Source organism: Mesoplodon densirostris, chromosome 9, assembly GCF_025265405.1.
Source record: "Mesoplodon densirostris isolate mMesDen1 chromosome 9, mMesDen1 primary haplotype, whole genome shotgun sequence".
NCBI classification, from domain to species: Eukaryota; Metazoa; Chordata; class Mammalia; order Artiodactyla; family Ziphiidae; genus Mesoplodon; species Mesoplodon densirostris.
This window is the reverse complement of record NC_082669.1, coordinates 81225042-81249774: the sequence shown is the minus strand read 5'-3', so window position 1 is coordinate 81249774 and position 24733 is coordinate 81225042. Positions and strand designations below refer to the sequence as shown.

General features: G+C 40.3%; 1 protein-coding gene across 5 annotated transcripts in view; it reads right to left on the bottom strand.

Annotated features, from left to right (window-relative positions):
- ST7 (suppression of tumorigenicity 7) overlaps positions 1–24733 on the bottom strand; it is a 261439-nt gene that overhangs the window by 118292 nt on the left and 118414 nt on the right. For all 5 annotated transcript variants that reach the window (XM_060108950.1, XM_060108953.1, XM_060108949.1 and 2 more), the window contains exon 2: positions 4682–4764. In XM_060108950.1, the coding sequence (XP_059964933.1) occupies positions 4682–4764 (83 nt within the window). The remainder of the gene's footprint in view (positions 1–4681; positions 4765–24733) is intronic.

The window sequence follows — 24733 nt, the reverse complement described above, 5'->3', positions numbered from 1 at the left end:
AAATAAAAAATGTTCCCTCCAGAGACATTTGTAGTCTCCCTCCCTCCCTTTCCTTTCTCTTTCTTTCTTTTTCTTTTCCTTCTCTCCTCTCTGCATTCTTATCTACCTGACCCATTTCTATGGGTCTGTTCAAAGGAATACATCAACCACTAGACAGTGCTGCCACCCGTCTTCCTAGTCAACATGTTCATGAGAGGCAGAATGACGCTGGGCCAAAGCAGTGGAAATTTAAATTTGAGCCTTCCCTATACCTTACCTAGCAAGGTGACCTAGGCAAGCCATAAGCTTTCTGGGTGCCTGTTCCTTAGGTCTTTGCTGGCTTAAACTGGATGGCTTCTGAGGGTTCCTTCCTCCAGCCCTGCAACTGCATGGTTTTCAGGTCAAGTGGAGGTCAAGTTCTTTAGATGAATGAAAAAGAGCTGAAAGGAGCCATAACAATCTTCTAGTCCCACTCCCTTACTTTTGAACAGGAGGGGATAGAGGGCATGGTCAGACAGATCGAAATTCAAATCTCACCACCTGTCTGCTATATATCCTTGGGCAATTTATTTAAATTTTGTGTCTGTTTATACTCAGAGCATAAAGGCATTGGTTATATCAACCACTTAAAATTTCAATGAAATCAGAATTAGAATTCACTTAGAATTAAATGAAATAATACATTCAAAGTGCTCAAAACAGTACCTGGCATAGAGTGGAAAACACAATAAAAGGGCCTTTCATTACAACTGATTCCTATCTAATTGTCATCTCTTCTACTGCTTTTCTGAAAACAATTCTTTTACACCTAATCCCTGAATTCATTCTTTTTTTTTTTTTTTTTTGCGGTATGCGGGCCTCTCACTGTTGTGGCCTCCCCCGTCGCGGAGCACAGGCTCCGGACGCGCAGGCTCCGGACGCGCAGGCTCAGCGGCCATGGCTCACGGGCCCAGCCGCTCCGTGGCATATGGGATCCTCCCAGACCGGGGCACGAACCCGTATCCCCTGCATCGGCAGGCGGACTCTCAACCACTTGCGCCACCAGGGAGGCCCTTCATTCTTTTATTTACTATTTTAATTTTCTTTTTTTTAAATTAATTTATTTTATTTTTGGCTGCATTGGGTCTTTGTTGCTGCGTTCAGGCTTCCTCTAGTTGCGGCAAGCGGGGGCTACTCTTCCTTGTGGTGCGCGGGCTTCTCATTGTGGTGGCTCCTCTTGTTGTGGAGCACAGGCTCTAGGCGCGCGAGCTTCAGTAGTTGTGGCTCGTGGCTTCTAGAGCACAGGCTCGGTAGTTGTGGTATATAGGCTTAGTTGCTCCGTGGCATGTGGGATCTTCCTGGACCAGGGCTCGAACCCGTGTTCCCTGCATTGGCAGGCGGATTCTTCACCACTGCGCCACCAGGGAAGCCCTAATTTTCTATTTTTATTCTTGATTCTCATTTTTTAAAATATTGCTTTGGCTGCCTTTTCCCATATCTCTGTATTTAACATGCATGTGTAACACGTAGGTGTAGGAGCATTTCTATACACATGTTAATGGGGACACAGGGATCTACGTATAAATGTCAATACAGCAGCATTTTCTCCATTCTACCAACATTTTGAGAAAATTAAGGGGAGCATTTTCTCCACATATCCACCTCACCATTCTCAAGAGCAAAAACAAAACTCAGAAATTTTTTCCACAGAAATAAACATTGCCCACAGAGGCTACATCAAGCAGACTGGGCATGTCCTTCCTACAGCAGATAAAAGACTAAACTGGTAGGTTTGGACTGTGACAACAGGTGCAGTTCCTGTGGCTGGAACTGGGCTGAGATGAGGAAGCTTGTGCCAAGTGGCCAGAGGGGGCAGCTGGAAGTTAAGCAAGGGAAGGGGGTGCCTGGAGGGGATATGGGCCCAGGAACCGTAAGGGAAGAATGACAAGTAGGTGGCATAACAAACTCATTGCTGGCTTTCAGCTTGTGAAATTAAGAACTAGCAGTGATATCTAGTAAAATACACACTTCTAAGTCCTCACTTATTTTTAAACATGTTAGTGTAAAAGCAGCATTTGCCAAACACATTTTATTTCTATGTATGTTTGTTCAGTTAACTGATTTTTCCTTCATAGGGGAAATAGCAGGGGGGTTTTTTGTTTGTTTGTGTTTACCTCTCTTCGCCTAAGACATCACATTGCATGACCATTTCAGTCTCCAGCATAGGAAACCTGAGGTCCCCAAACAAATTCCTCAGGGCCAGCCCTGCACTTTCAGTATTCACCGCCTGGCTCCCTTGACATTGCTCAGGGGAAGAGTAGTTAGGTAATTATCTCTCTGGTGCCAGGAAACAAACCACTAAGCAGTTCTACGCACACAGCTATTCTGCAAAGCACCTGACCCTTGACCTCAATGCTGCCTCTCCATGAAATGCACTTGGTAGAAAAGAACAGTGGCTGAAGAGAAAGCTCAGCCCTGGGTGCATTTCAAGGGCTAGCAAAGCTGAGTCCCCAAGGGCTGGATACCACCAGGGTCAACAATCTCTAAAGCAGGAGCCTAAAGCTATCAAGAGCTATTCCCACATGGTAGTGACTTGTCTTCAGTACAGACCAAGAATTTTTTTTAATATATTATTATTTTTTAAATTTTTATTGGAGTATAGTTGATTTAAAGTGTTGTGTTTAAGTGAGAGAGTGGCATGGACATATATACACTACCAAACGTAAAGTTGATAGCTAGTGGGAAGCAGCCGCATAGCACAGAGATCAGCTCGGTGCTTTGTGACCACCTAGAGGGGTGGGATAGGGAGGGTGGGAGGGAGGGAGACGCAAGAGGGAAGAGATATGGTAACATATGTATATGTATAACTGATTCACTTTGTTATAAAGCAGAAACTAACACACCATTGTAAAGCAATTATACTCCAATAAAGATGTTAAAAAATAATAATAATAAATAAAATTTTTTTTAAAAATGAAATAGAATTAAATAAAGTGTTGTGTTAGTTTCTGCTGTACAACAAAGTGAATCAGGTATACATATACATATATCCACTTTTTTATTTTTCTATTTTAAATTTTTTTAGAGGTGATTTAGTGTTCTTTACATTATATTTTTATTTTTATTTTTTACATCTTTATTGGAGTATAATTGCTTTACAATGTTGTGTTAGTTTCTGCTGTACAACAAAGTGAATCAGGTATATGTATACGTATAGCCCCATATTCCCTCCCTCTTGAGCCTCCCTCCCACTCCTCTAGGTTGTCACAAAGCATCGAGCTTATCTCCCTGTACTATGCAGCAGCTTCCCACTAGCCATCCATTTTATACTTGGTAGTGTATATATGACAGACCAAGCATTTTTGAGAAAGGCTTTCAAAATCTTCACACATCAGAGGTTCTCCTTTGCTCAGAGTTTTTCATTAGTCAGGAGTATCCTCTGCTTCCTAGGAATGCAGCAAGGCAAATATATCATAAAACAACACAGCAGTGATCATCAGGCTTCAGCAGCTGCACTCCACACACCGGGAGAAAGCCTCACAAGCCTGGATCTGCAAAGGTGGTCATGGTCTAAGGAAACCCCTTTATTTGGAGAAGAAGAGAAGCAAGGAGATGGGACATCACCATCTCTAAGTGAGAAGGGAAAATGACTGTTAGGCTTAGCTCACCCTGCATTCTGGTAATTAATTTATAGCCTAGTGAACCCACACCAAGATACTACTAGAATAAAATCCAGACTTGCCATTTGTTCAGCAAGCTGGAAAAACAGCTGAGAACTTAACCAGAGAGGCAGTGAAGTGAGTGATAAAAGCACAGGCTCTGGTGCAAGCCAGCCTGGGTTGAAATCCTGCTCTGCCACTTGCCAGCTATGTGACCTAAGATAGGTTACTTCCTATCCAGCTTATGTATTAGTAAAATGGAAACAGCACTAGCAGTTACCTCATTGTACTGTTTCTTGTCCATGTCTCTATAATAATTAGTAATCACAGCATTATGTATAGAGGGTAAAAAAGCTTTCTAAAACCTCTTTCTCCTTAAAGGTCCTTAATATAAATTTAATTATTAGAGTGATTCCATTAGTTTAGATGGCCCCCTCTAAGGTCACTTAAATTAAAGAAAACTGCTGCAGGTGTTTTAACTTATTACACCTATAACTATTTTAGTGCATAAGGCAATGGAGCCTTAGGGGTGATTATCATATTGCTTTTTGCCTACTGGGGATTTTTTTTCAAGGAAGCAATAGGGAAACATATGTAAATTTTAAAAGAAAAGGAGATGAAGGGGGAAAAAGCTTAGAACTGCCACATCCATGTCAATATATTTAAAGAAACTGAGTTATATTTCTACTGATCTTGATTATGTCCAATAATCCATTTTGAAAAGGGTAATGAAAAACATTTTAGTTTAACTGAGTCACACTTACTTTATAGTATCTTAGACATTAGAATTTGACACAGAATTATGTCTTCCTTTATTTTCCATTTTGTTTTTTCCTTCAACAAAAGCAGTATATAATTGTTTCAAAAAATCTTTTTTCCAATATTTTAAAAATATAAAACCTGGATAGTGAAAGGCCTCGGTATCAGTCGCCTATCCAACATATACACACACACAGTCACTGTAAGGTGCTGGTGTATACTCTTCCAGAATTTCTTCCTGTACATATATAACATATATATTAGTAATCAGCATGTTTTTAAATAGGAAGGATTCCACCACTTACCAAAATAAGCCCTGATATTAGTGAGGAAGTGCCTGTCAGGGCCACGTAGAACTTCGGTGTTAATGTGTTCAAAAACATGCTCACTGAAAAACAAGAGAGAGGGAGAAGAACAGAGAATGCATGAGTATGTCATCAGTAAAACCAGCTCTCATTTTCCTTTCTGGTGAAATCATTTGTTTCTGATGACAAGAATTATTAGAATCATAGCCAAGGGCCACTAAAATGGTTCAGCAGTACACAGGCTCGGAATACTAGATTCAAGTTATATATCCTAAAAGAAAACAACTACAGACAAGAAGAAAGAGCAGCTTTTTGTTTCTGCCTCCCAAAACTATTGTTGTGAATGATTTTCATGGATTTACAGCCACTGAGGAGTCAAATCAAAGCTGGTTATTAAACTGTTAGAGAGGAACGGAAGGTACCCTAATGTGTTTTGTGGGACCCTCACATCAGAGTCTTTGATGAGCCAACAAGCATATTTCAACCTTAGAACAAATGAAAAATAACTATAGTAAAGTTATTAAAGATTATAACACTATGTTTATCCCTGAAAAAGAAAGGACGAGTTAGCATATAAGTTAGCATATATCAGTAAAATTTTTTCAGCTAACTTACAAGGTTGTCAGACTGCTCATCAAAATAATTGTATTCGGGCTTCCCTGGTGGCGCAGTGGTTGGGAGTCCACCTGCCGATGCAGGGGATGCGGGTTCGTGCCCCGGTCCAGGAAGATCCCACATTGCCGCAGAGCAGCTGGGCCCGTGAGCCATGGCCGCTGAACCTGCACGTCTGGAGCCTGTGCTCCGCAACGGGAGAGGCCACGACAGTGAGAGGCCCGCATACCGCAAAAATAATAATAATAATAAAAATAATTGTATTCAATGCAGAAAAGATGAAAAATAAGCCACTAAAAATGAATGTGTATTGTCAGACACCTTCCTGACCTGCTCCTGACACTGTTCATATCAACTACACAGTTGATCTGGTTGCCCATTAAGGAAGGTCACTTATACATTTTATAAGTATATTTTAAGTCATTCTTTATATCTAGAAATTGCACAAAACTTTGACTACTACCAAAACAACAACTGACCTAAAGGGTTTTTTGCATGCATATTCACATTTCTTTACTGAATATGTTTGTGGAAGGGGATCATATCCAGTCCTGTTTTAAAATGAAGAACATTCGAAGTAGGACTTTTGGGCTTCCCTGGTGGCGCAGTGGTTGAGAGTCTGCCTGCCGATGCAGGGGACACGGGTTCGTGCCCCGGTCCGGGAAGATCCCACATGCCCCGGAGCGGCTGGGCCTGTGAGCCATGGCCGCTGAGCCTGCGCGTCCGGAGCCTGCACTCCGCAGCGGGAGAGGCCACAACAGTGAGAGGCCTGCGTACTGCCAAAAAAAGAAAAAAAAAGAAGTAGGACTTTTATGTCATTAGGGGAAAAGGCTTTTGTATTTGTCAAAGCAAAGTCACCAGCATGAACAGAGATCAGCCCAGAAAGCAAAGTCACCAACGTGAACAAAGATCCTATGCTCACTCATTCAACAAATGCTTCTCTCTGTTTATGAATGAGACTGTGGACAAAGAATGGAAGCATGATACAGACACAGCTCCCACCCTCTAGAAGGCCAAAGTCTAGCTGGGAAACAGACAAGTAAACAAGCAATCACCAGACAGTTTTGATAAGTGCATAGAAGGGTCCTGTGCACAGAATTTTATGAAAACACATAAAAGGTGTGCATCTCAGGCTGGGAGTCAGGAAGATGTCTGGGAGAGTAAGCAGGAGTTAACTAGACCAAGGTGGGCAGGAGGAGGAAAGGAGAGCAATGTGAGCGAAGGACGGGGCCTGCTTTGAGGCCCTGAGGAAACAGCATGCAGCCTTAACAGCTGGTCGCATGGGCTGAAGAGGGAAGGAGCTTGGGCTGTGGACCCTTCGCAAAGGCACAAATGGGGAAGGATGCACTAACTCCATCCTTCCTGGTTACTGGGCATGCTCTCAGTAAGCCTTCTCCCCGCAACGCCCACTTTAAATGGATTGGTTTGCCGCAACTCATGGTCTGTCATTTGCAATCACAAATCTGGACTAACACAAAGTGCTCAGTCAATAGTCACAACTTGACTAAGTGGACTCTTTCAGGGAGGTAGAGAAAAGCACAGAAGAAGCAGTCAGCCTACGGCTGTGAGGCAAGAGGAGGTACAGTTGAGCTGAGGTGGTTATGCTTGGCCATTAAAAAAACAAACCTAAAGCTTGTAATTGACAGTCTGATTCTGAGGTGCCTAAAATTCTCAAAATTCCCCTCCTAATGCTATGAATGATCCCACATTTTCCATTATTTTTAAAAAGTCACCAAAATAGAGTATTCACTTTGTTATTCTGTATTTATGAACATTCATATCTGTACCATATACTTTTTTTTGGTGGGGTGGTGGTACGCAGGCCTCTCACTGTTGTGGCCTCTCCCGATGCGGAGCACAGGCTCCGGACGCGCAGGTTCAGGGGCCATGGCTCACGGGCCCAGCCGCTCCGAAGCATGTGGGATCTTCCCGGACCGACCGGGGCACGAACCCGCGTCCCCTGCATCGGCAGGCGGACTCTCAATCACTGCGCCACCAGGGAAGCCCTGTACCATATACTTTTCAGTAAGTTTCTGGGAACAAACTGAACATAGAATTCAACAAAATCCATTTCTAAAAGAAAGAGGAAAAGACTTGCCTGAATTTGAAGTGCTTTGGTCGCCCTGCTAACTCCCCAGCAACAAAAGCATCAAGCGATAGAGGAAAAAAGATTTTCTACTGAAAATTGCTGATCGACTGGGGACAAAAGATTATAGAATGAATTGACAAGTAAAAAAAAAGAAACTATGTGAGTTTTTTAAAGAGATAAACATTCTATACCTTTAGTTTTACTTAAGATTATATAGCTACCATAGGTAATACAAAAATTAAAACATGCTTCCCTACTATATCCAGTTATAGAAAGCTATCAAAGTTGGGAAAGAGAATGGTGGGCATTAAAAGAAATAGAGACACAAATAGAAAATGAGAAAAGTAGAAATAGAAAACATTTAGAGAGTGGGAGGTGTTCATTTAATAACCTATTAATTTTACAGTCTTACTGGGCATTCTGGCTAACATCATTAAGACATGGCATTTAGCAATTCCGAGCACAAGTATCAACAATCAGTACTTGCCATTTGAATCTATCTAGCTATGTGTTTAAAGTTTATAACAAAGCAATTTTACAAATTAGAGAACTTAATGCTCACTTCAGCTCTGTGAGGTCAACATTATTATTCATCTTATTTCACAGGTGGAGGCTGGGCAAAGAGCTGAACACTGGTCATCCAGCCTCCAGAGCTCAGGCTCATGGCATCAAGGGTGCAACATGAGAACGCTGCTGAAAAGCATTAAGGAACAAAATAGCAAAAGGAAAGCAGTAGTCTTTCATTAGAAAAGGAGAGGAAGCTCTAAATAAGTGATACTGAAAGATGGATGTATTTAACACTGTACTTATTTTTATCACTGACTGTTAAAGATAAGTCCACTGGGGCTTCCCTTGTGGCGCAGTGGTTGAGAGTCCGCCTGCTGATGCGGGGGACGTGGGTTCGTGCCCCGGTCCAGGAAGATCCCACGTGCCGCGGAGCAGCTGGGCCCGTGAGCCACGGCCGCTGAGCCTGCACGTCCGGAGCCTGTGCTCTGCAGCGGGAGGGGCCACGGCGGTGGGAGGCCCGCGTACCACAAAAAAAAAAAAAAAAAAAAAAAGATAAGTCCACTGGGATCTTATCATCAGTGTGTGTAGCCCCAGGGTGGAAGGGCAAGAAGCCACCCCGAAGGGGAGCATCTAGTTAAAGATTCCCCCATTAAATTAGGAGTGCTGCACATTGCAAACCGGACTGCCTTAAACCTAGGAATACCTGGCCTAGTTTCATCAGGGTCACTAGCAATTATTTTTGAAAATATATGAGGGCCTTATGAAGTACCTAAAAATTAGATCAGAAAACTGTGGGGTGTGTGGTTTGAAACATAAAGTGGATATTCCTGACATCTATAGACATATCGATACTATCTCCACAGGTGCTGGGGCTAAGGAAAAACAAATTCAAAAACAAACAGGAAAGACTAATCTAGCTTTGGTAAAAATAAATTATACAATGCCCTATATCAACCTGGAAACAAAAATTAATAAGTCAGAAGGCTTTTCATCCGATCCAGATGGGCACTCTAACAGGTCACTGCTCAAAGAATACTGCATCAGTTATTCAAGGGCAGCCTTAGGGACTGTGTCATCAGGCGTTCTGAAGATGCTGAACTTTAACTTGGTACAGTCTTCGCATTTAATTAATGAGTAAACAGGAAGAAATTAAGTACAGGTCTGAGAAGAAACTAGGTAGGAGGGGTGGGTTAATGGATTGAAAACTCAGTGACCCCTCTGGATCACAGAAGAGAGGACGGAAGAATATGGTACAACAGGTCAACTGTGGAAAGTGAAGAATCACTCCTGTGAGCAGGGAACTAGAATACCGGAGGGCTTAATGAGGAGGCACTCGGAATGGCCCTGTGAGGCCCTGTCTGTGAGGAGCCAGCCCTGTTTCTGGCCCTCGTGACAATAAGAGCCTCCTCCCGTATCCTTCAGAGCACAAGCAATTCCCAAATTAGACTCCTGGAAAAGATGTTCTGTAAAACAGAGTGAGCACATAATGCTTAAGAAGTGTTTGACTCCTTAAGATATATTCCACCTTATTCAAGCCCTTGAAAGAAGAGGTTGGGCTTCCTTGGTGGCACAGTGGTTAAGAATCCACCTGCCAGTGCAGGGGACACGGGTTAGAGCCCTGGTCCGGGAAGATCCCACATGCCACGGAACAACTAAGCCTGCGTGCCACAACTACTGAGCCTGTGCTCTAGAGCCCATGAGTCACAACTACTGAGCCCATGCACCACAACTACTGAAACCCATGCACCTAGATCTGGTGCTCCACAACAGGAGAAGCCACCGCAATGAGAAGCCCGCGCACCGCAACAAAGAGTAACCCCCGCTCGCTGCAACTAGAAAAAGCCCACGTGCAGCAACAAAGACCCAACACAGCCAAAAATAAATAAATAAATACAATAAAAAATAGAAAAAAAATTAAAAGAAAAAAGAAAGAGGTTAAGGCAGCATTAAAGACTTGGAGGTACTGACTAGACAGAGCTGAATATGCAGTGTGATAAAGTCTACAGCACCCAAAAATATGGGTCTGCTTTGTCCTGTGTTCCATTTAACACCTTGCTAAAATAGGGCATGGGAAGTAGAAAAAAATCAGAAAGTTATAACAATTAGCAATCACTGAAAAGATTAGGACTAAAGTCCCTAGGAAGAAAGGTTAAAGAAACTACGTCTATTTAAGCTGGATGAAAAATAATAATAATAATAAAGAGATTTTGTATAAAAGCATTATGCCTGGGAAGGAGAGCAGAGTTAGAAGACTTCGTCTCTAAATGTGAAACCAACTGCAGCATGGTGGCCCTGGGAAAGTCCCACACCTTCCCAGAGTGGTTCTGAGGCTCACATGAAACAGGCATTCCCTCAACCCTCACAGTGAGGTGCAATTTATTTTCCCAAGGAGTTGACAACTTCTACCAGAGAAGTAGATAATAAGCATCCCAGGGAAAGGAAATGTTTATCTTGTTTAATTTTACTTTTCCTTCATTTCATTTAGCTGATGATCATTTAGGTCAATAGTCCCAACCTGAGTCTCCAGCCTAAGTGAACTTGGAAGTAGACTCTCCCTCAGTTGAGCCTGAAGCCTGAGAGACACCTTGATTACAACCTAGTGAGACCCAGCTAAACTGTGCCTGTACTCCTGACCCACAGAAGATGTGAGATAATCAATGTGTGCTGTTTTAAGCTGCTATATCCATGATCATTTGTTATGCAACAATATGAAACTGATAGAATCATGTATAATTCATGAAAGTGAAAATCCATGTGGACATCCAATAACTCCAGCTAACTGCAGCGAGCCCAGAAAGGGTGTTAAGATAAGCCAACTCTATCTGCTCCAAGAGCGTCTTTCTAAACTGTTCATAAATAAAATGCAACTTCAAACTCTGCTGCCATGACAGCATGTTATTCCACATGCTGATCTGTGATTGCCTTTGCAAATCCACTAATATTAAAGTAGAAGCTCAGAGGAAATTTTTTTTAAATACGGAAACTAAGTATCTTCATTTTACCCCAGTAAATGGCCTTTAAAAAAAAAAATAGGCACACTTTAAATATACAACATTTGCATTTTTCCCAAAAGAGTCAGTTTTACATCTGCAAAACTGCATCAGTTCAACAGAAGATTAAAAGCACACCAGGAGCACATTTTCTCATTTGTTGCTTCTGTTTCCCTTCTCCTTGCCCTTTACCCCTGGTCTCCTTGAGCTCTGATAAGGTCTCAAGCTTTATGCATCACAATTCCCTGGATAAATCCTGTGGCATTTATCCTTGAGAGGAAAAAGACATGGAAGTATATTTTTAGACCCGTTCTTATGGCAAGAAACCTTCATAAATCATTCTGTCTACCCTTCCCTCTACCCTTGACGTTGCCTTGGCAACTTTACAGGTATACTGTTTTTGCTTTACTGGGCATCCGGCTCTACTGAGGAGTGGAGCTGAGCACATTCTTTCTTTTCTCAGCTGTGATCTGGGAAACTATAACGAAGCAGTATTCAATCTTCATGGTTCCCTGTCCTTTGCTGGAGGGAGGCCATCTGTCAAGCCATGAAGGACTGTCCAAAGCCCAGTCACATACAAACCTCGGTAACCCAAAAGGATGAGTGAAGCAAGATCTCAGATTACCTGTTCCCTGTTATTTACAAGCAAGCTGATGATGGGGAACTCTAGTCAAGAACAGAAGAGAGGCTTGTATAAGTCTTACATTTTTAGCTATTTAAAACATGCTTTAATTTAGGGTTGAAGATTTATGAATCTTTTTGTTTCTCATAAACTGTTTAACATTAGGAAGAAAAAAGACATATTTGCCTCTAATGGGAGAAAATCTTTCCTATACTTATTCTGCAAAGAGACAGAAGCCTTGTGGAGACATGGTCCTCCAGGGTCTGGCCTCCTCTAGCCTACAAGCACTCACTGTGCCTCCATCATCCAGCATCCAGCATCCAGCATAGAGCCTGGTCCACAGGGGTACTCAATGCTTGATGAACACTGCATGCCTGCATAAGGGTAGAGGACTAGGTGATGAAGTTGTAATAACATTATCCCAGGACTTCTGATTAAAAAAACAAAAAAAAACTTCCTGTATCTGGAAACATTGAGTCTTTGATGGCTCTAACCTTGTCTTCTGATCGTGTGTGTGTGTGTGTGTGTGCGTGTGTGCGCGCACGTGTGTGTTTCTATCCGCAGAGTACCTGCACAGTGTGAGATGCTTATTAGGTAGATTGAATGACCACTACTCACCAATAAATCAAGAAGGTCCAGACATACTTATACTACCCTCACACAGTAAGACCTTGGCTATGTAGAACCCTCAGAACTGAATTATTTGAGATAGCTAAGGACCTATTCTATTAAAAACCAGACGTTTTCTTTCTAAAACAATTTAACAAGTAAATCTTTACAAAATGCATTACATACTTGACTGCATCTTTAAACAAAATATTCAGAAAATATTTCAATCTTTATTTGATGGCCCTAAGTCAACAAAATTAACATAAACTATAGTACTGTGCTAGTATTCAGCAATGTGTTTAGAAACTGTTCAAGTACTCTATGTTTTTTCCCTCCAAAACGAAGTTATCCCAGACTGTTTTCAGTCTTTCTCATACCATTTTTGTCACCTGGCATACTATTATTTATTGTTGTTGTGTGCCTGTTTCAAACCACTTTCTCTCCTTTTTAATATGCTACTTAAAAATCTACTGTTCCTTCAAAGGCAAAAAACAACTTTGGTCATTGAATAAATATTGATGTTTAACGTATGTCAAGCATTGTAAAATGCTGGGGATACAAAGATATATAATACATAGTTCTTGTCCTCAAGGAGCTCTGGACTTTGTGGAAGAGGCAGATATGGAACCGAACTAACAGGCAATTATTCTGAGCGTTACTCTGGAAATAGAAAGTTGGTACTTTTAACTCAGCCTTGGGCTAGGGTGGGGGACAGAATGTTCATCAAGGAATGCTCCTTTGAGAAGACTGCTAAGCAGAGCCGAAGGATGTTCACTGGATCTATGTAAAATAAGACCTGAGATCTCACATTGGTAACTCTTTGATGCTCATCTGTATGTGTTATATACACTGGTCTTTTGTTCTTAGAGCTTGGTGGTTTGACGAGTTAAGATGACTGGATGGCTGAGTTCCAGAAAGGTCCAGTATCACTATAGTGAGCTATCATACACACTTCGGTAGGGTGGCTGTAACCAGTGTTGTATAAGAACACTCTCGGTGGTTCTTGTGTTCACACTGGAGGGCTCCAAAAGGCTCCTTACAGAATCTGCCATGCAAAATGTGCTTGGACTTTTCTATCATCTTTTTTTTTTTTGATGTTGGGGGTAGGAGTTTATTAATTAATTTATTTATTTTTGCTGTGTTGGGTCTTCGTTTCTGTGTGAGGGCTTTCTCTAGTTGTGGCGAGTGGGGGCCACTCTTCATCACGGTGTGCGGGTCTCTCACTATTGCGGCCTCTCCTGTTGCGGAGCACAGGCTCCAGACGCGCAGGCTCAGTAGTTGTGGCTCACGGGCCTAGTTGCTCCGCGGCATGTGGGATCCTCCCAGACCAGGGCTCGAACCTGTGTCCCCTGCATTAGCAGGCAGATTCTCAACCACTGTGCCACCAGGGAAGCCCCTTTTCTATCATCTTGAAAAGAATATGGTCATCAGCTTCTCATTTACCCCTCCTTTACTGGAAGTTATTTTTTTAAAAAAGAAGCCTTAATGGTTTGATTTAGGAAGATTACATGTGGCAAAGTTCATTACTTAAAGGGTTAGAATAGATGTAACTACCTAAAAGCGTTCAAAATACCTGTGGCAATCAGGTGTCTGAACAGATCATTGTTAAATCTAAGATTCATGGAAATAACTAAGAAAGGTAAGAAGAATATAAACAAGAGTAATGAATCTATAGTCTAAAACATCTTTCAGGAAATGTTCTACATTTATTAATATTAGCTAGTTCATTCATTTATCCAAAATGTATGTGGCTTATAAAAGGTACAAGACACTGAACTACACACTGGGATTGTGAAATTAAAAAAGAACGAGACTGAGACTTGGTTTTATCCTGTTAGGATTGTTCTATTTTAGGTTTTGTTCTTAGTGCTAGGGCATCACTCTTCTTTAGGGAGTGGTGCTTTTCCAAGGTGTAGCCATTCTGTGGTCCTAACTGAAGGCTAAGGTGTGCAGTGAGGCCTGATTTTAACAAATGGGACATTGAGATTGGTTCAAGATGGTGGAGTAGAAGGACATGCTCTCACTCCCTCTTGCAAGAACACCGGAATCACAACTAACTGTTGAACAATCATTGATAGGAAGACAGTGGAACTCATCAAAAAAGATACCTCACATCCAAACACAAAGGATAAGACACAATGAGACGGTAGGAGGGGCGCAATCACAATAAAATCAAATCCCATGACTGCTGGGTGGGTGACTCACAAACTGGAGAACACTCATACCACAGAAGTCCATGCACTGGAGTGAAGGTTTTAAGCCCCAAGTCAGGCTTCCGAATCTGAGGGTCCGATAATGGGAGGAAGAATTCCTAGAGAATTAGAATTTGAAGCCTAGTGACATTTGATTGCAGGACTTAGACAGGACTGGGGGAAACAGAGACTCCACACTTGGAAGGCACACACAAAATAGTGTGCACATCAGGACCCAAGGGAAGGAGCAGTGACCCCATAGGACACTGAACCAGACCTACCTGCTAGTCTTGGAGGGTCTCCTGCAGAGGCAGGGGGTGGCTGTGGCTCACCGTGGGGAAAAGGACACTGGCAGAAGTTCTGGTACTCCTTGGCATGAGCCTTCCCAGAGTCCGCCATTAGCCCCACCAAACAGCCTGGGTAGGCTCCAGTGTTGGGTCGCCTCAGGTCAAACAACCAACAGGGAGGAAACCCAGCCCCACCCATCAACAGACAAGCAGATTAAAGTTTTACTGAGCTCTGCTCACCATAGCAACACCCAGCTCCACCCATCACCAGTCCCTCCCATCAGGAAACTTGCACAAGCCTCTTAGATAGCCTAATCCACCAGAGGGGAGACAGAAGAAGCAAGAAGAACTACAGTCCTGCAGCCTGTGGAACAAACACCACATTCACAGAAAGACAGGCAAGATGAAAAGGCAGAGGGCTATGTACCAAATGAAGGAAAATAATAAAAGCCCAGAAAAACAACTAAGTGAAGTGGAGAGAGACAACCTTCCAGAAAAGAATTCAGAAAAATGATAGTGAAGATGATCCAGGACCTCGGAAAAAGAATGGAGGCAAAGATCAAGAAGAAGCAAGAAATGTTTAAAAACCGCCTAGAAGAATTAAACAACAAACAAACAAAGATGAACAAAACAATAACTGAAATGAAAAATACACTAGAAGGTATCAAGAGCAGAATAACTGAGGCAGAAGAACGGGTAAGTGACTTGGAAGACAGAATGGTGGAATTAACTGCTGCAGAACAGAATAAAGAGGAAATAATGAAAAGAAATGAAGGCAGCCTAAGAGACCTCTGGGACAACATTAAAGGCAACAACATTTGCATTTTAGGGGTCCCAGAAGGAGAAGAGAGAGAGAAAGGACCCGAGAAAATATCTGAAGAGATTATAGTCGAAAACTTCCCTAACAAAGGAAAGGAAATAGCCACCGAAGTCCAGGAAGTGCAGAGAGTCCCATACTGGATAAACCCAAGGAGAAACATGCCAAGACACATAGTAATCAAATTGGCAAAAACTAAACACAAAGAAAAATTATTGAAAGCAGCAAGGGAAAAACGCCAAATAACATACAAGGGAACTCCCATAAGGTTAACAGCTGATTTCTCAGCAGAAGCTCTACAAGGCAGAAGGGAGTGTCATGACATATTTAAAGTGATGAAAGGGAAGAACCTACAACTGAGATTACTCTACCCAGCAAGGATCTCATTCAGATTCGATGGAGAAATCAAAAGCTTTACAGACAAGCAAAAGCTAAGAGAATTCAGCACCACCAAACCAGCTCTACAACAAATGCTAAAGGAACTTCTCTCAGTGGGAAACACAAGAGAAGAAAAGGACCTACAAAAACAAACCCAAAACAATTAAGAAAATGGTAATAGGAACATACATATCAATAATTACCTTAAACGTGAATGGATTAAATGCTCGAATCAAAAGACACAGGCTCACTGAATGAATACAAAACCAAGACGCATATATATGCTGCCTACAAGAGACCCACCTCAGACCTAGGGACACAGACAGACTGAAAGTGAGGGGATAGAAAAAGATATTCCATGCAAATGGAAATCAAAAGAAAGCTGGAGTAGCAATACTCATACCAGATAAAATAGACTTTAAAAGAAAGAATGTTACAAGAGACAAGGAAGTACACTACATGATGATCAAGGGATCAATCCAAGAAGAAGATATAATAATTATAAATATATATGCACCCAACATAGGAGCAACTCAATACATAAGGCTACTGCTAACAGCTATAAAAGAGGAAATTGACAGTAACACAATAAGAGTGGGGGACTTTAACACCTCACTTAAACCAATGGACAGATCATCCAAACAGGAAATTAATAAGGAAACACAAGCTTTAAATGACACAATAGACCAGACAGATTTAATTAATATTTACAGGACATTCCATCCAAAAACAACAGAACACACTTTCTTCTCAAGTGCACATGGAACATTCTCCAAGATAGATCACATCTTGGGTCTCAAATCCAGCCTGAGTAAATTTAAGAAAATTGAAATCATATCAAGCATCTTTTCTGACCACAATGCTATGAGATTAGAAATCCATTACAGGGAAAAAACGTAAAAAAAAAAAAAAAAAAAAAAAAAAAAAAAAAACGCATGGAGGCTAAACAATACATTACTAAATAACCAACAGATCACTGAAGAAATCAAAGAGGAGATCAAAAAATACCTAGAGACAAATGATAACGAAAACACGACGATCGAAAACCTGCTGGATGCAGCAAAAGCAGTTCTAAGAAGGAAGTTTATAGCTATACAAGCCTACCTCAAGAAACAAGAAAAATCTCAAATAAACAATCTAACCTTACACCTAAAGGAACTAAAGAAAGAAGAACAAACAAAACCCAATGTTATCAGAAGTAAAGAAATCATAAAGATCAGAGCAGAAATAAATGAAACAAAAACAAAGAAAACAATAGCAAAGATCAATAAAACTAAAAGCTGGTTCTTTGAGAAGATAAAGAAAACTGGTAAACCATTAGCCAAACTCTTCAAGAAAAAGACAGATAGGACCCATATCAATAAAATTAGAAATGAAAAAGGAGAAGACACCACAGACACCGCAGAAATATAAAGCATCCTAAGAGACTACTACAAGCAACGCTATGCCAATAAAATGGACAACCTGGAAGAAATGGACAAATTCTTAGAAAGGTATAACCTTCCAAGACTGAATCAGGAAGAAATACAAAATATGAACAGACCAATCACAAATAATGAAATTGAAACTGTGATTAAAAATCTTCCAACAAAAAAAAGTCCAGGACCACATGGCTCCACAGGTGAATTCTACCAGATCTTTAGAGAAGAGCTACCACCCATCCTTCTCAATCTCTTCCAAAAAATTGCAGAGGAAGGAACACTCCCAAACTCATTCTATGAGGCCACCATCACCCTGATACCAAAACCAGACAAAGATATTACAAAAAAAGAAAATTACAGATCAATATCACTGATGAATATAGATGCAAAAATCCTCAACAAAATACTAGCAAACAGGATCCAACAACACATTAAAAGGATTATACACCATGATCAAGTGGGATTTATCCCAGGGATGCAAGCATTCTTCAATATATGCAAATCAATCAATGTGATACAGCATATTAACAAATTGAAGAATAAAAACCATATGATCATCTCAATAGATGCAGAAAAAGCTTTTGACAAAATTCAACACCTATTTATGATAAAAACTCTCCAGCAAGTGGGCATAGAGGGAACCTACCTCAACATATTAAAGGCCATATATGACAAACTCACAGCAAACATCATTCTCAATGGTGAAAAACTGAAAGCATTTCCTCTAAGATGAGGAACGAGACAAGGATGTCCACTCTCACCACTATTATTCAACATAGTTTTGGAAGTCCTAGCCATGGCAAACAGAGAAGAAAAAGAAATAAAAGGAATACAAATTGGAAAATAAGAAGTAAAACTGTCACTGTTTGCAGATGACATGATACTATACGTAGAGAATCCTAAAGATGCCACAAGAAAACTGCTAGAGCTAATCAATGAATCTGGTAAAGATGCAGGATACAAAATTAATGCACAGAAATCTCTTGCATTCCTATACACTAATGATGAAGAATCTGAAAGAGAAATTAAGGAAACACTCCCATTTACCACTGCAACAAAAAGAATAAAATACCTAGGAATAAACCTACCTAGGGAGACAAAAGACCTGTATGCAGAAAACTGTAAGACACTGATGAAAGAAATTAAAGATGATACAAACCCAAGGAGAGGTATACCATGTTCTTGGATTGGAAGAATCAATATTGTGAAAATGACTACACTACCCAAAGCAATCTACAGATTCAATGCAATCGCTATCAAATTACCAATGGCATTTTTTTACAGAACTAGAACAAAAAATTTTTTAACTTGTATGGAGACACAAAAGTCCCCGAAAAGCCAAAGCAGTCTTGAGGGAAAAAAACGGAGCCAGAGGAATGAGGTTCCCGGACTTCAGACTATACTACAAAGCTACAGTAATCAAGGCAATATGGTACTAGCCCAAAAACAGAAATATAGATCAATGGAACAGGATAGAAAGCCCAGAGATAAACCCTCGCACCTATGGTCACCTAATCTATGACAAAGGAGGCAAGGATATACAACGGAGAAAAGACAGCCTCTTCAATAACTGGTGCTGGGGAAACTGGACAGCTACATGTAAAAGAATGAAATTAGAACACTCCCCAACACCATACACAAAAATAAACTCAAAATGGATTAGAGACCTAAATATAAGACCAGACACTATAAAACTCTTAGCGGAAAACATAGGAAAAACACTCTTTGACATAAATCACAGCAAGATCTTTTTTGATCCATCTCCTAGAGTAATGGAAATAAAAACAAAAATAAACAAATGGGACCTAATGAAACTTAAAAGCTTTCGCACAGCAGAGGTAACTACAAACAAGATGAAAAGACAGTCCTTAGAATGGGAGAAAATAGTTGCAAACGAATCAACGGACAAAGGATTAAGCTCCAAAATATATAAACAGCTCATGCTGCTCAATATTAAAAAAGCAAACAACCCAATGTAAAAATGGGCAGAAGATGTAAATAGACATTTCTCCAAAGAAGACATACAGATGGCCAAGAAGAACATGAAAAGCTGCTCAACATCACTAATTATTAGAGAAATGCAAATTAAAACTACAATGAGGTATCACTTCACCCCAGTTAGAATGGGCATCATAAGAAAATCTACAAACAACCAACGCTGGAGAGGGTGTGGAGAAAAGGGAACCCTCTTGCACTGTGTGTGGGAATGTAAATTGATACAGCCACTATGGAGAACAGTATGGAGGTTCCTTAAAAAACTAAAAATAGAATTACCATATGACCCAGCAATCCCACTACTGGGCATATACCCAGAGAAAAGCATAATTCCAAAAGACACATGCACCCCAACGTTCATTGCAGCACTATTTACAATATCCAGGTCATGGAAGCAACCTAAATGCCCATTGACAGACGAATGGATAAAGAAGATGTGGTACATATATACAATGGAATATTACTCGGCCGTTATAAAGGATCGAAATTGGGACATTTGTAGAGACGTGGATGAATCTAGAGACTGTCATACAGAATGAAGTAAGTCAGAGAAAAACAAATATCATATATTAACATATATATGTGGAATGTAGAAAAATGGTACAGATGAACTTGTCTGCAGGGCAGAAGTTGAGACACAGATGTAGAGAACAAACATATGGACACCAAGCGGGGCAAGTGGTGGGGGGTGGGGGGGTGGGATGAATTGGGAGATTGGGATTGACATATATACACTAATATGTATAAAATGGATAACTAATAAGAACCTGCTGTATAAAAAAATAAATTAAATAAAATTTGAAAATTAAAAAAAATAAATAACGAGACTGACCTTGAGAAAGGAAAATAGGATGCCCACACAAATAGCACAGGACACAATATGAAACATATCAGAAGAGAGGTACAGATAAAATCTAAAGGAATAAAATATTGCTTCCAGCTAGAAGGATCAGAGAAGCTTAATGAATGAGATGTCCTTCCTTCTGGGCTTTGAAAGAAGGATAAGCTTTGAGCATGAGGTTTGACAGGAGAAAAGAGAGTGTATGGACTCCAGACAGATATTACAACACACACAAAGGAATTGGGTTGCAGTACAAGGCAGATGAGAAGCAGTGGGAGAGAATGTTGGCTCAAATGCCAGGCTGAGAAAATCAGACTTTACACGGCAGACAGTGAGAACGTACTCACCATTCATGAACAGAGATGTGAGCAAGACAGATGTGTCCGGTAGTAATGAAACAGTATGTAAAATGTATAGCTTTAGGAGTTACTCTAGAGGGGAGCTCCTGTAATACCACTAGGGTGGACAGTTGCACGTATCAGTTGCTGCAGACATAAATTCAACAGGATTTGGTGCTCAACAATGTGACATAAAGAGTAAGATTTTAGAGAATGTTGGCAAAGTGGGGCCAATGTCAAATGGCAAGTGATTAAAGACAGTTAGTGAGTGGTAAGGGAATTATAGCAGCAAGCACGGACTACCTCTACAGGAAGTCTGGAAGGAAAGAAAAGAAGAGAGTTTATCATTAAGTGTGATTTAAGTTAAAAGAAAATATAAATAGCACCTTATGACTTAGTAAGTGAACTAGGAATAAAACTCAAACCTTTATTCTACTTCAATAAGATTAGCTCGCCCAAGAAATCCAATACTGGTTCATTCTTATACCAAACTTTTAAAGATATATGGTTAATTGTTAGAAATGTATCTACTTTTTCTCAGATTTTTCTTTTTATATGTCTTAAAGAATAATTAAAACAGAGTGAAGCACTTTAATGGAAATGATTCTGAACCTAACAATTACACTTATATACATTCCTGTTTTATCACTTGGGATTAAACAACAAAACAAAAATAAATTATCTTCTATTTATTCTGATTTTTGCACTTTCTAATAATTTCCTTGCTCTGTTTTGAAACCCTCTGCTAACTTATAGCTGAAGAGTTTGCTCAGACGAAGACCATAGTTTGGCCCAGAGAAGCAACTATAGGCCACGGGGTAGTAAAATTCAAATCTGACTTTTAAGTTACGTGTTTCTTTCTATTATATTCCATTATATTAGTTCAATGATTAAGCTACTTCTCTTTTGAGTGAAAAGCTGCCCCACAACAGAAGGTCTGCTGGAACCTATGTTAGGCTATTTCCTTTTGGGTGAGGATGCATAACTCACAGAGTTAAGAAGCCACAGGGGAAACCACTAGACAGACCAATGTTTAGTATTCAGCTGCTCCAACTGCCTAATCCAAAATAAGCCCTTGGGTTCATTATTTTCAATTCCAGTAACTAGATGTGGCTTTGCATTTGCATCAAATGACTGATTATTATTCCAGAGGGCACTTAAAATTATCTCCCCAGGTTCAGGGCTGGCAGCAAATTATAAGTAGTAAATCACAAATGAACCCAGCTTTAAGTAATGTCTACAGGTGGCAGTCAATGGAAACTGGAACACTGGTATTTTCAAACACTGTTAAGCCAGTTTTTTAAAAACAAATCTATTAAAAGATGCATCTAAATTCCAGATGCCCTATGTTGTCCCTAATACAAATGCTCCCAATGCCTGTGGATGGCCTTTCTTTCCCTTCCAAATCTATTCTTACTGTCTCAAATAGTTTTCAGACATTGTCAGCCCTCACTGTGAATGACCCATTCATCTATAATGTAAAAAGGCAGAAAGAAAGAAATCTGCATGTTTTAATTAGCAATTGTTTAATGCCTAGTTCCTTAGGACCCAGCAGTTTACCTACAGGTGGATCGGTAGTGGTTAAAACCCAGAGTTAATGAGGCCACAGTCCTGGGTCTGAATGAGTCTGTGAACCTCATACCAAGAAATACTGTGCCACAAACTCAGAGGGCACCTCAGCCAGCTGTATTATAAATGGGGACTACCAGTGGGAGGCCAACCATCACATTACTATAAAATAGCCACATTTTAAAAGGAAAAAAATGGATTAATTTTCAAGGTTATTTTTCTAAAACATTTTTAAAAACAAAGTTTTTTTAAAAAAACTCCCTCCATACCCTGCCAAAGAAAGAAAAAAGAAAGAAAAGAAAAGAAAAACCAGCACACACAGCACTGCTAATGATAACCTGCACAGTAAATTTTTCTTAGGAATAATTGCTAAGATAAAATCATGCAAACTGACATGCACAAAGAAATATTTAATATAACTACTCAGTAAGCAACTACATAAGTGATTTGCAAAAGTGCCATTTTCAGTATAAATCAGATCATTATCAGCAAGATATCTAACATCATCATTATGGGGACAAAAAAAGTGCCGTATCATGCCATACTTTCATTTTAAATGCTTATTTCAGTTAAACAAAGTATAGGGAGACGGGCTGACTAATATTTACTCAGAAGATGTACTGAAAGCTATTACGTGTCAGGCACTGTTTTAGGTGTTTAACATATATCTTTAATCATATGATCCCCCCCCCCACAGCCTTGCAAAGTACATTATTACCCCCATTCTCACCCAAGGACATGCAGCTATCAGCTGAAGGTTGATTCGAACATGACTCTACCAGACCCCAAAGCCTGTGCTCTTTCCCCTTGGGGGCATGCCTTTCTTTGGGGTAAATGATACCATATTTGGGGAGATAAAACAGAAATGCCCAAGTTTCAAATCTGCTGTTTGAGGTTTCCAATGTTACTGCCTCTTTTGAAATGACAATGTGGCACTTGCTCCAGACCCTGTGGCTGGGCTCAGGGAGCCCTCTGGGACCTGAGAGCAAAGCCAAACCACAGCCTCAGTCAGGGGCACATAGGCCGTGAGATGACTTCCTCCTGAGTTGAGGGTGAGGGGGAAGGTGGCTGATTACTGAGCCATTCATTACCACACAAACCTCATGTTAAATGACTCTGACTCTTTCTCAAGACTATCATTAGCAGTGAAGAATGATGTTTGCACATTCTGATGCATTCTATTCTATATTCTATTTTATTTTGTATCTTGTCCATTTAAATTACTACGGGTCAAGATAAAAATCCAGAACCAGATTTTTCACAAAGAGGTAGCACCATCTAATGCTCAGGGCATAAACATGGACATTAGTAGATCTGGCTCCTTCCTCTGACTCTTTGCTAGGCACCATTCATTCTTCTTCATTTAAAATTGCAGTGTGCTGTCACTGTTTGCAGATGACACGATACTAAGCTGCTCTTCAAACAAATCTAATATGTGAAACAGATCAAAATAAAAAAAGGAAAACACACACACACAAAAAAAAATGACACGATACTATACATAGGAAATCCTAAAGATGCCACCAGAAAATTATTAGAGCTAATCAATGAATTTGGTAAAGCTGCAGAATACAAAATTAATGCACAGAAAGCTCTTGCATTCCTATACATTAACAACGAAAGGGCAGAAAGAGAAATCAAGGAAACAATCCCATCCACCACTGCAACAAAAAGAATAAAATACCTAGGTATAAACCTAAGGAGGGAAAAGACATGTACACAGAAAACTATAAGACTCTAGTGAAAGAAATCAAAGATGACACAAACAGATGGAGAGATATACCACGTCCTTGGATTGGAAGAATCAATAATGTAAAAATGACTACACTACCCAAAGCAATCTACATATTCAATGCAATCCCTATCAAATTACAAATTGCATTTTTTACAGAACTAAAACAAAAAATTGCACACTTTGTATGGAGACACAAAACACCCCGAGTAGCCAAAGCAGTCTTGAGGGAAAAAACAGAGCTGGAGGAATCAGACTCCCTGACTTCAGACTATACTACAAAGCTACAGTAATCAAGACAATATGGTACTGGCCCAAAACCAGAAATATAGATCAATGGCACAGGATAGAAAGCCCAGAGATAAACCCACGCACCTATGGTCAACTAATCTATGACAAAGGAGGCAAGCATATACAATGGAGAAAAGACAGTCTCTTCAATAAGTGGTGCTGGGAAAACTGGACAGCTACATGTAAAAGATTGAAATTATAACACTCTGTAACACTATACACAAAAATAAACTCAAAATGGGGCTTCCCTGGTGGCGCAGTGGTTGAGAGTCTGCCTGCAGATGCTGGGGACACGGGTTCATGCCCCGGTCCGGGAAGATCCCACATGCCGTGGAGCGGCTAGGCCCGTGAGCCATGGCCGCTGAGCCTGCGCGTCCGGAGCCTGTGCTCCACAACGGGAGAGGCCACAACAGTGAGAGGCCCGCATACCAGAAAAAAAAAAAAACCTCAAAATGGATTAAAGACCTAAACGTAAGACTGGACACTATAAAACTCTTAGAGGAAAACGAATGAAGAACACTCTTTGACATAAATCACAGCAAGAGCTTTTTTGATCGGGCTGATTCATTTTGTTGCGCAGTGGAGGCTAACACAACATTGTAAAGCACCCATACTCCAATAAAAAATAAATAAATAAATAAATAAATAAATAAAACCACAGTGTGAATATTTTCCAATCTCAGTAAACATTCTTTGAAAACATGAATTTAATGGCTGTATAATAATATTTCTTCCCGAAGTTTTTTTTTATAATTTATGTAA